This window comes from Tinamus guttatus, unplaced genomic scaffold (genome assembly GCF_059628265.1).
Source record: "Tinamus guttatus ecotype Peru unplaced genomic scaffold, ASM5962826v1 Tinamus_guttatus_pri_ptg001150l, whole genome shotgun sequence".
NCBI classification, from domain to species: Eukaryota; Metazoa; Chordata; class Aves; order Tinamiformes; family Tinamidae; genus Tinamus; species Tinamus guttatus.
Window position 1 is genome coordinate 3,584,351 of NW_028289684.1, and position 13,827 is coordinate 3,598,177.

The following is a 13,827-nucleotide window of genomic DNA, read 5'->3' on the forward strand; positions in this document are numbered from 1 at the left end:
CTAGGCATGACGGAGCAGCTTCTCTGCCGTCTTTGGACAAAATCACCAGAGATGCCGCTAAGAGCATTGCAGCCACCTTGAAACGGTTTGTAGCGTCTCAGTTTGAGTATCGCTTCCACTGCAAGTTTTTGGAGATCCTGAAGCTGCCCGTGAAGACTCTTTCTCAGAGACAGCTGCAGCCACCCCAGGCACCTTCTTTGAGCCAGGTCATGGAAGAAGAAGGATCATCAGGAGCCTCTGAAGAGCAGGCACAAGAAGCCACGAGCCTCCTGGTGTTGCCACCCTTCCAAAATGCTGCTGAGATATACCAAGACAGGAGCGCACTGGAAGGGGACAGTAGCATTGCCAAAGCAATTTGCAAAATTCAGCAGCTCCGCTCTGAATTGAAAGTGTATGCGGAGAACTTTGTCCATGAGGCTCTGGAAACCCTGAAGAAGAAGCAGAAAGTGAAAAACGAAAGGTTTACCAAGGCAAGACCCTTGAAGGACAGGGCAGAAGAAAGCACCGTGCAGAGTGGCCCCGTGGACCGGCTAGAAGAGCTGCATGTTCGGCCTCTGCCTGCACGAGATAGAGACGTGCGTTGCAGAAGGCAGGTGGCAAAAGAGCTCAACTGGAGAGATGAGAATGGGAGCAATCTGGGACAGGTCTCTCCAAAACCAGAAGGAAGGACTACTGCTACTGGCAAGCTGGTGGAGAGTCAACCAAGAACAAAGCTCCCTCCCATCATGGTCCCTGGAATGACCATGCTTTCAGAGGATGAGGCAGAGTCTCCAGAATATGCAGAGAAACATTCAGCTCATCTGCTCCCATCCATCCACCAAAGCTCTGAGTATCTTGCTCAGAGCACACCCAAAGGCATGCAGAAACTTCTCGCTTTCCCCTCGCCACCTGCAACAAGACCTCCTTCTGCACTGCTGGATATCCAACCAAAAGCGAGGCCAGGGAGCACACAAGACCCTTTCCCCTCCATTGTGCAGCACTATTGCAGGCAGCCCGTCCCTCCAACAGCTCCAAAGTGCCCTTCCCAGAGCGGAGCCCGGGTGAGACCGATGCGTGTAAAGCTGGTGACAGACAAGCCGGAGCAACGTGAATGCTGACAGAGGGCATTACCGGGGCACAGAATAAAGATGTTACTTCCAAGCACTGTGGGGATGTTCTTGTGTTCCTGTGCTGCTCTGGTGATTTACACCTTTTCATGAAAGGGACCGGCAAGTGCTTTGAGAGCTGCGCGAGACCTTGTGGCCAGGTCGCGAGGCAGACGAGCCAAAGCTTCTCTTCAAGCAGCCTACGTGCGGCAAGGGCTCCAGAGCGCCTTTTCTCGAGGCGAGGGCATTGGGGCAGGCCTGGGCTATGTAGCCAGAATCCGGGCAGGCAAGGCTGCTCCCACCACTTGCACTCACACATGTACTCCTGCGCTCGCTTCCCATCCCTCCATTAGGGTGTCAGTGGAGGCAAGCCTGCTCTGCTTCAGAGTTCACCTGAAGCATTTCTATGGCAGCAGCTGAATGTCCACCGTAAATGCGGCGGCAGAGCGAGCTAGCTGAATGTATTTCAACTGTGCAGAGACTTGGTGGATGGAGAACTCCCGCAAGGGTAATTCCATTCCCCACTCTAGCCCCAGCTCCATGTGCGTGTATGCGTGTAGGCGGGACACACGTCACTCTCGAAGCAAGCTGCAGTAGTTGCACTCCGGGGCTTAGGGCTTCCTGAGCCAGAGATTCCGCAGCATCAGTGTTTTCATAGCTGCCGGTGGACTTAGCCTACATGCCATTGTCTACTGCCTGCCTCAGCCCCATTTTGCTTCTGCCTGCCCTAAGGCACCCTAAGATTCTATCGCTATGAGCGCCACAGTACAACGACACCTTGTCCAAAATAGTTATTTAAATAGAGACCTCTTCATTACCTGGCCACACTGTGTTGAGGAATCAGGCAACATAAAGCAGGGAACAAGCAGTAGTAACAAACATCACGGCGACGCTGTACTTCCCAGTACACACTTGAGCAGCAGATTAAAGGCAACAATCCCCCCCAGCCTAGGTGCTTTCTGCCTGCAGTTCAGCAGTATGGAGAGACTGCTCCGGTCACGCAAATCACAAATAGCATGTGCTCAGCGTACAATAGATGACACCTTTTGTCCAACAAATGGCTTGCCAGTATATGGCACCTAAGAAGCCTTGGTGGTTCTCATAAGAATCCTACCACTGTGGTGTCACAGGGAGGACGGTTGTTCACTTCTTACTCTGCATCTTGCTGGAGAGCACCTAGGCCCATGCAGAGCACTCATTATTGATGGAATACTTGCTTAGAAGGGATTAAGCAGCCAAAGTCTTTCAGCAGCCTCCCCTTCCACGTTCCCTATGGAAACATCATGTGAGGAAAGGGACGCACCAAAGAGCCAGGGTCATAACACTCGTCTGGATGGACACGTCCAGTCCAGCCCATTACAAATGGCATCCATCTGTCCCATCACTGAGGCAGAGGGAGGTACATCTTTGGTACAAAGCGAGCTTTAAAAATGCTCATGAAGATCTGCTGTATGTGCAAACTGATCCCCAAGGCCTCTCCTCCAAGGGCTGCACCAGCCTCCACCCGGGGAAGACCGGCACGGAGCCGACAAGGCCCCTTGGCAAGGCGAAGGCAGGCCGAGCTGCAGGCCAGCCCGAGGGGGCCTGCCAGGACGGGCGGTGGCGCGCAAAAGCGGCCATGCGACAATGCGCCATTGTGAGTCTGGGGTCACTCGTGAGGTGAGCGGCCACGGCCAACAGAGCTGGGTGCTGCTGGAGCCATTGGAGCCAGCAAAGGTCGCAGCTCGTGGAAAAAGTTTTGGAACGAAGCATGGAGAACATTCCCCGTGCTGATGTCCGAAATAGAGATGGACTAGGGAGAACAGAGGAGAAGAGGGCCGAGGTGTGTACCGGGCTGCAGAGAGGGCTCAGCGTGGGAGCCAGCAACTGTGTGGGGCTGCTGTGGGCTGTGGGAGTGCGCAGGGGAGGGAGAGTGACAGGCATGGCGGGAGGCCGGAGGAGGCTCTTGGGGAACTGTGTCTCTCTGCCGCTGCTGGAGTCCAGCTCCACAGGCCAGAGAGTGCTGTGCAAGGACGTCAGGGCTGGGTAAAGGGGCTGGAGTTGTAGGCAAGTGACCAGAGGAGCAGAGCATGTCTCGGGAATAGGCCATTCTTGGCATTCTCCTTGCCTGCGGCTTTCAAGTTGCACTTCTGGAAGCTGCTGTGCAGGAAGGCTGTGGAGCCTGCGCTCCAAAAGCCCATGAGCACCTCTTTCTTTCCAGCCTGGGCGCCGAAGACAGCAGCTCAGAGATTCTACTGAGCTGCTGAACTTGCCGCTTGGTGTCAAGATCCCCGTGGAGCCGGGCTCAAGCACAGTCTTTCACCGGACCAAGCTGGGTGTAAAGGTAAAAGCAGCTGGAAGGGGTCAGAAGAATCCCCTCTTCCTCCTCCTTTTCTTGCTGGACACGCAGAGCATAATGCAAGAGGGACATTCCTCCATCCAAGCAATGGGATATCCTGGTGTCAGTGGGAGCTGCAGTCCTTAGTGTGACAGGGAACAGATGGTTTGTGCACTGAGAGAAGGCAGGAGCTGCCAGGAGGAGGCCCCAGGTCGTGTGCAGGAGTTGGGAGAGCAGGTTGCAATGTGGGTCTCTGCCCATGCATGAGCTTGCAGAGCCAGTGGCAGCCTGCTGTGTGGCACTGGAGAAGTGTTCCATGGGGCCCGGCGCGCAGCAGGCAGCAAGGCGGCCAGGGCGCAGTGTCCTAGCAGCAAGGCCAGCGATGCTCATACAGAACCTGGGAGACTCTCTAGGAGAGTTTTCACTTCTCTTGCGCTCTGTCTGTACACAGTTGTAAATGGCAAGGCTTCTCTATTGGGGAAACGTGTCAGGTATCCCTCTAGAGACAGCCACAAGACGGGAGCTGTGGAGCTGGGGGATTCTCCTCGGCTGAACTCTCCCAAGTAGAATAAGCTTTCCTTTGGGTACGATTCCCCCTAGCTTAGAGGCGAGCTATGTGCTGAGCCAGGAATGACCCTAAATCCCTGAGCCTGGAGAGCGCTACCCTATGAGCTGACAAAGCTGCAAAGCGTCTTTGTCTCTTTCCTCAGCCACCCTACCCTGATCTTCCCATGCGCGATGTATCTTACAGCTTCACCGGCCGGCCGGTCACTTTGATCTTGGAGATCCGTACTGTCACTTGCTGGGGAATGAGTACAACAGCCTGCATGACCCCCATTTGCGGAAATACTACAATCGCAAAGACAACCTGCGTAGGCTGAGGAGAGAAGGTTTCATCACCAAGGATGGCAAAGTAGGGTGTCCATGCGGGTGAGAAGTAGAGTTGCCACAGGAGGGGGAGGTTGCCAGAGCGCTTGCTGCAGCCGGTCCTTGCAGGTGGAGGGCGCGGGGCTGCTTTCCCTGCTGCGGGGGCAGGAGGAGCCCAAAGCTCACTCTGGGCATTCCCATCTGCACTTCCCAGGCTGTGCGGCGCTGCCACAGCAGTGGGCGCGTGGCCAGGGGGCGCAGCGAGGAGCACGACTCCGCACTGGGTGCTGGGAGCCGGACTCCCTGACACCGGGCAGGGCCCGGGCGCACAGGAGCAGCTGCTGCTGGGCTAGCGCTCCTCCTGCCAATGCAGGCTGCGCATGAGCAGCACAAGTGCTGGGTGATTTCTCCCCTCATCTCGCCATAGGTTGTTTGCAGCCTGCGTGAATTCAACCAGTACAGGCAGTACCTGACGACGCTCAAGATAGAGCTTGAGAAAACAGAAGGGCGGGAACACGATCCTAAACCTCAGGGTTCACAGGTACCTTTTGTGGTGCAGGGGGTTGAGGTTTCACTTCTCCCAGGAAGGCATGACCTGAAGAAGCGGGGAAGGCTGCGCTGGTGTGCCTGCTCTTGTGGCACGGAAAGGACTGCGTAGGTCCGTGCTGAGCAGCTGATGCAGGGTGTGGGATTTGGGCACGGGTGGGAAAGTCGTCCCTGAGTGCCCTCCAAGTGCTGAGAGAGGCCCTTCTTTCCTGCCCCCTGCTTCCCCACCATGGGCAACGGCTTCTCAGAAGGCATGACAATGCAGGGAACTCCAGGGTCAAGCACTCCTTGTTCCTACTCATAAAATGAGCATTCTTCACATTCAGGTCTGGACAAGGTGCCAACAAGCCTCCGATAACAGGCAGAGGTGTCACGGGAGCCAAGCAGGCAACACCCGTGGCAGCCAAGACCATGGCACCCGTGGCAGCCAAGACCACAGCACCCGTGGCAGCCAAGACCATGGCACCCGTGGCAGCCAAGAACACACCACCAATGGCAGCCAAGAACAAAGCACCAATGGCAGCCAAGACCACAACACCTGTGGCAGTGAAGAACACAAAACCTGTGGCAGCCACCAACACAACACCCGTGGTAGCCACGAACGCAACACCCGTGGCAGGCAGGATCAGAACGCCCGTGGCAGCCAAGAAATTACCACCAATGGCAGCCAAGAAAAGAACACCCATGGCAGCCATGAACACAAGCACCATGGCAGTCAAGAAGACAACAACCACGGGAGCCTAGACCACAACCCCCAAGGCAATCAAGACCACAGGGCCAATGGCAGCCAGCACCACAACACCTGTGACAGTCAAGCCTCCAACGCCCACCGCAGGCAAGGCCGGGGCCAAGAGTTCAATCCAGTAAGTCAGTCTCCTCCACCCCCTCTCTTCAGTCTGTTCACGGTTCACTCAACAGGTCCTCCTGCTTTCTGTTTCAGAAGTGCTCAAAGGAGGAAAGGCCCGCTAAAGCCCGCACCACCTTGAACTGGAAAAGGCTGACAGAAGTTCAGGAGCTGGCCGAGAGCATGGTGGAGAAAGTGCTGCAGAGGGTGAAAGAGCTGGAGCAGTCAGTCCACATTTTAAGTAGGGCTCCCCTGATGATCCGCGGAAGGTTGTTTGATACGGGAGGAAGGGTCGGGCTTTCAGAGACGCCTCCTCCAGATCTCTGGGAGGAAGTGTGGCAGGCAGCTAGAGAGATGGCAGCAAGCCTTTCGGATCACCTGCGGAAGCGAGGGGCATACAGGACATCAAACACCTCTGAGCTCACGCTGCTGGCCAGGCGCAGGCAGCAGTGCATTGTTGCCGGAGCCGCTCCAGAAGGCACACTGGGTGAAAGCAGAGCGAGGCAAGATGAGTTTCCTAGGCATGACGGAGCAGCTTCTCTGCCGTCTTTGGACAAAATCACCAGAGATGCCGCTAAGAGCATTGCAGCCACCTTGAAACGGTTTGTAGCGTCTCAGTTTGAGTATCGCTTCCACTGCAAGTTTTTGGAGATCCTGAAGCTGCCCGTGAAGACTCTTTCTCAGAGACAGCTGCAGCCACCCCAGGCACCTTCCTTGAGCCAGGTCATGGAAGAAGAAGGATCATCAGGAGCCTCTGAAGAGCAGGCACAAGAAGCCACGAGCCTCCTGGTGTTGCCACCCTTCCAAAATGCTGCTGAGATATACCAAGACAGGAGCGCACTGGAAGGGGACAGTAGCATTGCCAAAGCAATTTGCAAAATTCAGCAGCTCCGCTCTGAATTGAAAGTGTATGCGGAGAACTTTGTCCATGAGGCTCTGGAAACCCTGAAGAAGAAGCAGAAGGTGAAAAATGAAAGGTTTACCAAGGCAAGACCCTTGAAGGACAGGGCAGAAGAAAGCACCGTGCAGAGTGGCCCCGTGGACCGGCTAGAAGAGCTGCATGTTCGGCCTCTGCCTGCACGAGATAGAGACGTGCGTTGCAGAAGGCAGGTGGCAAAAGAGCTCAACTGGAGAGATGAGAATGGGAGCAATCTGGGACAGGTCTCTCCAAAACCAGAAGGAAGGACTACTGCTACTGGCAAGCTGGTGGAGAGTCAACCAAGAACAAAGCTCCCTCCCATCATGGTCCCTGGAATGACCATGCTTTCAGAGGATGAGGCAGAGTCTCCAGAATATGCAGAGAAACATTCAGCTCATCTGCTCCCATCCATCCACCAAAGCTCTGAGTATCTTGCTCAGAGCACACCCAAAGGCATGCAGAAACTTCTCGCTTTCCCCTCGCCACCTGCAACAAGACCTCCTTCTGCACTGCTGGATATCCAACCAAAAGCGAGGCCAGGGAGCACACAAGACCCTTTCCCCTCCATTGTGCAGCACTATTGCAGGCAGCCCGTCCCTCCAACAGCTCCAAAGTGCCCTTCCCAGAGCGGAGCCCGGGTGAGACCGATGCGTGTAAAGCTGGTGACAGACAAGCCGGAGCAACGTGAATGCTGACAGAGGGCATTACCGGGGCACAGAATAAAGATGTTACTTCCAAGCACTGTGGGGATGTTCTTGTGTTCCTGTGCTGCTCTGGTGATTTACACCTTTTCATGAAAGGGACCGGCAAGTGCTTTGAGAGCTGCGCGAGACCTTGTGCCCAGGTCGCGAGGCAGACGAGCCAAAGCTTCTCTTCAAGCAGCCTACGTGCGGCAAGGGCTCCAGAGCGCCTTTTCTCGAGGCGAGGGCATTGGGGCAGGCCTGGGCTATGTAGCCAGAACCCGGGCAGGCAAGGCTGCTCCCACCACTTGCACTCACACATGTACTCCTGCGCTCGCTTCCCATCCCTCCATTAGGGTGTCAGTGGAGGCAAGCCTGCTCTGCTTCAGAGTTCACCTGAAGCATTTCTATGGCAGCAGCTGAATGTCCACCGTAAATGCGGCGGCAGAGCGAGCTAGCTGAATGTATTTCAACTGTGCAGAGACTTGGTGGATGGAGAACTCCCGCAAGGGTAATTCCATTCCCCACTCTAGCCCCAGCTCCATGTGCGTGTATGCGTGTAGGCGGGACACACGTCACTCTCGAAGCAAGCTGCAGTAGTTGCACTCCGGGGCTTAGGGCTTCCTGAGCCAGAGATTCCGCAGCATCAGTGTTTTCATAGCTGCCGGTGGACTTAGCCTACATGCCATTGTCTACTGCCTGCCTCAGCCCCATTTTGCTTCTGCCTGCCCTAAGGCACCCTAAGATTCTATCGCTATGAGCGCCACAGTACAACGACACCTTGTCCAAAATAGTTATTTAAATAGAGACCTCTTCATTACCTGGCCACACTGTGTTGAGGAATCAGGCAACATAAAGCAGGGAACAAGCAGTAGTAACAAACATCACGGCGACGCTGTACTTCCCAGTACACACTTGAGCAGCAGATTAAAGGCAACAATCCCCCCCAGCCTAGGTGCTTTCTGCCTGCAGTTCAGCAGTATGGAGAGACTGCTCCGGTCACGCAAATCACAAATAGCATGTGCTCAGCGTACAATAGATGACACCTTTTGTCCAACAAATGGCTTGCCAGTATATGGCACCTAAGAAGCCTTGGTGGTTCTCATAAGAATCCTACCACTGTGGTGTCACAGGGAGGACGGTTGTTCACTTCTTACTCTGCATCTTGCTGGAGAGCACCTAGGCCCATGCAGAGCACTCATTATTGATGGAATACTTGCTTAGAAGGGATTAAGCAGCCAAAGTCTTTCAGCAGCCTCCCCTTCCACGTTCCCTATGGAAACATCATGTGAGGAAAGGGACGCACCAAAGAGCCAGGGTCATAACACTCGTCTGGATGGACACGTCCAGTCCAGCCCATTACAAATGGCATCCATCTGTCCCATCACTGAGGCAGAGGGAGGTACATCTTTGGTACAAAGCGAGCTTTAAAAATGCTCATGAAGATCTGCTGTATGTGCAAACTGATCCCCAAGGCCTCTCCTCCAAGGGCTGCACCAGCCTCCACCCGGGGAAGACCGGCACGGAGCCGACAAGGCCCCTTGGCAAGGCGAAGGCAGGCCGAGCTGCAGGCCAGCCCGAGGGGGCCTGCCAGGACGGGCGGTGGCGCGCAAAAGCGGCCATGCGACAATGCGCCATTGTGAGTCTGGGGTCACTCGTGAGGCGAGCGGCCACGGCCAACAGAGCTGGGTGCTGCTGGAGCCATTGGAGCCAGCAAAGGTCGCAGCTCGTGGAAAAAGTTTTGGAACGAAGCATGGAGAACATTCCCCGTGCTGATGTCCGAAATAGAGATGGACTAGGGAGAACAGAGGAGAAGAGGGCCGAGGTGTGTACCGGGCTGCAGAGAGGGCTCAGCGTGGGAGCCAGCAACTGTGTGGGGCTGCTGTGGGCTGTGGGAGTGCGCAGGGGAGGGAGAGTGACAGGCATGGCGGGAGGCCGGAGGAGGCTCTTGGGGAACTGTGTCTCTCTGCCGCTGCTGGAGTCCAGCTCCACAGGCCAGAGAGTGCTGTGCAAGGACGTCAGGGCTGGGTAAAGGGGCTGGAGTTGTAGGCAAGTGACCAGAGGAGCAGAGCATGTCTCGGGAATAGGCCATTCTTGGCACTCTCCTTGCCTGCGGCTTTCAAGTTGCACTTCTGGAAGCTGCTGTGCAGGAAGGCTGTGGAGCCTGCGCTCCAAAAGCCCATGAGCACCTCTTTCTTTCCAGCCTGGGCGCCGAAGACAGCAGCTCAGAGATTCTACTGAGCTGCTGAACTTGCCGCTTGGTGTCAAGATCCCCGTGGAGCCGGGCTCAAGCACAGTCTTTCACCGGACCAAGCTGGGTGTAAAGGTAAAAGCAGCTGGAAGGGGTCAGAAGAATCCCCTCTTCCTCCTCCTTTTCTTGCTGGACACGCAGAGCATAATGCAAGAGGGACATTCCTCCATCCAAGCAATGGGATATCCTGGTGTCAGTGGGAGCTGCAGTCCTTAGTGTGACAGGGAACAGATGGTTTGTGCACTGAGAGAAGGCAGGAGCTGCCAGGAGGAGGCCCCAGGTCGTGTGCAGGAGTTGGGAGAGCAGGTTGCAATGTGGGTCTCTGCCCATGCATGAGCTTGCAGAGCCAGTGGCAGCCTGCTGTGTGGCACTGGAGAAGTGTTCCATGGGGCCCGGCGCGCAGCAGGCAGCAAGGCGGCCAGGGCGCAGTGTCCTAGCAGCAAGGCCAGCGATGCTCATACAGAACCTGGGAGACTCTCTAGGAGAGTTTTCACTTCTCTTGCGCTCTGTCTGTACACAGTTGTAAATGGCAAGGCTTCTCTATTGGGGAAACGTGTCAGGTATCCCTCTAGAGACAGCCACAAGACGGGAGCTGTGGAGCTGGGGGATTCTCCTCGGCTGAACTCTCCCAAGTAGAATAAGCTTTCCTTTGGGTACGATTCCCCCTAGCTTAGAGGCGAGCTATGTGCTGAGCCAGGAATGACCCTAAATCCCTGAGCCTGGAGAGCGCTACCCTATGAGCTGACAAAGCTGCAAAGCGTCTTTGTCTCTTTCCTCAGCCACCCTACCCTGATCTTCCCATGCGCGATGTATCTTACAGCTTCACCGGCCGGCCGGTCACTTTGATCTTGGAGATCCGTACTGTCACTTGCTGGGGAATGAGTACAACAGCCTGCATGACCCCCATTTGCGGAAATACTACAATCGCAAAGACAACCTGCGTAGGCTGAGGAGAGAAGGTTTCATCACCAAGGATGGCAAAGTAGGGTGTCCATGCGGGTGAGAAGTAGAGTTGCCACAGGAGGGGGAGGTTGCCAGAGTGCTTGCTGCAGCCGGTCCTTGCAGGTGGAGGGCGCGGGGCTGCTTTCCCTGCTGCGGGGGCAGGAGGAGCCCAAAGCTCACTCTGGGCATTCCCATCTGCACTTCCCAGGCTGTGCGGCGCTGCCACAGCAGTGGGCGCGTGGCCAGGGGGCGCAGCGAGGAGCACGACTCCGCACTGGGTGCTGGGAGCCGGACTCCCTGACACCGGGCAGGGCCCGGGCGCACAGGAGCAGCTGCTGCTGGGCTAGCGCTCCTCCTGCCAATGCAGGCTGCGCATGAGCAGCACAAGTGCTGGGTGATTTCTCCCCTCATCTCGCCATAGGTTGTTTGCAGCCTGCGTGAATTCAACCAGTACAGGCAGTACCTGACGACGCTCAAGATAGAGCTTGAGAAAACAGAAGGGCGGGAACACGATCCTAAACCTCAGGGTTCACAGGTACCTTTTGTGGTGCAGGGGGTTGAGGTTTCACTTCTCCCAGGAAGGCATGACCTGAAGAAGCGGGGAAGGCTGCGCTGGTGTGCCTGCTCTTGTGGCACGGAAAGGACTGCGTAGGTCCGTGCTGAGCAGCTGATGCAGGGTGTGGGATTTGGGCACGGGTGGGAAAGTCGTCCCTGAGTGCCCTCCAAGTGCTGAGAGAGGCCCTTCTTTCCTGCCCCCTGCTTCCCCATCATGGGCAACGGCTTCTCAGAAGGCATGACAATGCAGGGAACTCCAGGGTCAAGCACTCCTTGTTCCTACTCATAAAATGAGCATTCTTCACATTCAGGTCTGGACAAGGTGCCAACAAGCCTCCGATAACAGGCAGAGGTGTCACGGGAGCCAAGCAGGCAACACCCGTGGCAGCCAAGACCATGGCACCCGTGGCAGCCAAGACCACAGCACCCGTGGCAGCCAAGACCATGGCACCCATGGCAGCCAAGAACACACCACCAATGGCAGCCAAGAACAAAGCACCAATGGCAGCCAAGACCACAACACCTGTGGCAGTGAAGAACACAAAACCTGTGGCAGCCACCAACACAACACCCGTGGTAGCCACGAACGCAACACCCGTGGCAGGCAGGATCAGAACGCCCGTGGCAGCCAAGAAATTACCACCAATGGCAGCCAAGAAAAGAACACCCATGGCAGCCATGAACACAAGCACCATGGCAGTCAAGAAGACAACAACCACGGGAGCCTAGACCACAACCCCCAAGGCAATCAAGACCACAGGGCCAATGGCAGCCAGCACCACAACACCTGTGACAGTCAAGCCTCCAACGCCCACCGCAGGCAAGGCCGGGGCCAAGAGTTCAATCCAGTAAGTCAGTCTCCTCCACCCCCTCTCTTCAGTCTGTTCACGGTTCACTCAACAGGTCCTCCTGCTTTCTGTTTCAGAAGTGCTCAAAGGAGGAAAGGCCCGCTAAAGCCCGCACCACCTTGAACTGGAAAAGGCTGACAGAAGTTCAGGAGCTGGCCGAGAGCATGGTGGAGAAAGTGCTGCAGAGGGTGAAAGAGCTGGAGCAGTCAGTCCACATTTTAAGTAGGGCTCCCCTGATGATCCGCGGAAGGTTGTTTGATACGGGAGGAAGGGTCGGGCTTTCAGAGACGCCTCCTCCAGATCTCTGGGAGGAAGTGTGGCAGGCAGCTAGAGAGATGGCAGCAAGCCTTTCGGATCACCTGCGGAAGCGAGGGGCATACAGGACATCAAACACCTCTGAGCTCACGCTGCTGGCCAGGCGCAGGCAGCAGTGCATTGTTGCCGGAGCCACTCCAGAAGGCACACTGGGTGAAAGCAGAGCGAGGCAAGATGAGTTTCCTAGGCATGACGGAGCAGCTTCTCTGCCGTCTTTGGACAAAATCACCAGAGATGCCGCTAAGAGCATTGCAGCCACCTTGAAACGGTTTGTAGCGTCTCAGTTTGAGTATCGCTTCCACTGCAAGTTTTTGGAGATCCTGAAGCTGCCCGTGAAGACTCTTTCTCAGAGACAGCTGCAGCCACCCCAGGCACCTTCCTTGAGCCAGGTCATGGAAGAAGAAGGATCATCAGGAGCCTCTGAAGAGCAGGCACAAGAAGCCACGAGCCTCCTGGTGTTGCCACCCTTCCAAAATGCTGCTGAGATATACCAAGACAGGAGCGCACTGGAAGGGGACAGTAGCATTGCCAAAGCAATTTGCAAAATTCAGCAGCTCCGCTCTGAATTGAAAGTGTATGCGGAGAACTTTGTCCATGAGGCTCTGGAAACCCTGAAGAAGCAGCAGAAGGTGAAAAATGAAAGGTTTACCAAGGCAAGACCCTTGAAGGACAGGGCAGAAGAAAGCACCGTGCAGAGTGGCCCCGTGGACCGGCTAGAAGAGCTGCATGTTCGGCCTCTGCCTGCACGAGATAGAGACGTGCGTTGCAGAAGGCAGGTGGCAAAAGAGCTCAACTGGAGAGATGAGAATGGGAGCAATCTGGGACAGGTCTCTCCAAAACCAGAAGGAAGGACTACTGCTACTGGCAAGCTGGTGGAGAGTCAACCAAGAACAAAGCTCCCTCCCATCATGGTCCCTGGAATGACCATGCTTTCAGAGGATGAGGCAGAGTCTCCAGAATATGCAGAGAAACATTCAGCTCATCTGCTCCCATCCATCCACCAAAGCTCTGAGTATCTTGCTCAGAGCACACCCAAAGGCATGCAGAAACTTCTCGCTTTCCCCTCGCCACCTGCAACAAGACCTCCTTCTGCACTGCTGGATATCCAACCAAAAGCGAGGCCAGGGAGCACACAAGACCCTTTCCCCTCCATTGTGCAGCACTATTGCAGGCAGCCCGTCCCTCCAACAGCTCCAAAGTGCCCTTCCCAGAGTGGAGCCCGGGTGAGACCGATGCGTGTAAAGCTGGTGACAGACAAGCCGGAGCAACGTGAATGCTGACAGAGGGCATTACCGGGGCACAGAATAAAGATGTTACTTCCAAGCACTGTGGGGATGTTCTTGTGTTCCTGTGCTGCTCTGGTGATTTACACCTTTTCATGAAAGGGACCGGCAAGTGCTTTGAGAGCTGCGCGAGACCTTGTGCCCAGGTCGCGAGGCAGACGAGCCAAAGCTTCTCTTCAAGCAGCCTACGTGCGGCAAGGGCTCCAGAGCGCCTTTTCTCGAGGCGAGGGCATTGGGGCAGGCCTGGGCTATGTAGCCAGAACCCGGGCAGGCAAGGCTGCTCCCACCACTTGCACTCACACATGTACTCCTGCGCTCGCTTCCCATCCCTCCATTAGGGTGTCAGTGGAGGCAAGCCTGCTCTGCTTCAGAGTT

The 13,827-nt window shown here is 55.8% G+C and overlaps 1 protein-coding gene across 1 annotated transcript in view; it reads left to right on the forward strand.

Annotated features, from left to right (window-relative positions):
- The window catches only part of LOC148590703 (uncharacterized), a 36,204-nt gene that overhangs the window by 3,156 nt on the left and 19,221 nt on the right, over positions 1–13,827 (forward strand). The window contains exons 5-13 of the mRNA XM_088538726.1: positions 1,029–1,040; positions 3,325–3,408; positions 4,154–4,315; positions 4,697–4,819; positions 7,205–7,216; positions 9,501–9,584; positions 10,330–10,491; positions 10,873–10,995; positions 13,381–13,392. Coding sequence (XP_088394852.1) covers positions 1,029–1,040; positions 3,325–3,408; positions 4,154–4,315; positions 4,697–4,819; positions 7,205–7,216; positions 9,501–9,584; positions 10,330–10,491; positions 10,873–10,995; positions 13,381–13,392 — 774 coding nt within the window. The remainder of the gene's footprint in view (positions 1–1,028; positions 1,041–3,324; positions 3,409–4,153; positions 4,316–4,696; positions 4,820–7,204; positions 7,217–9,500; positions 9,585–10,329; positions 10,492–10,872; positions 10,996–13,380; positions 13,393–13,827) is intronic.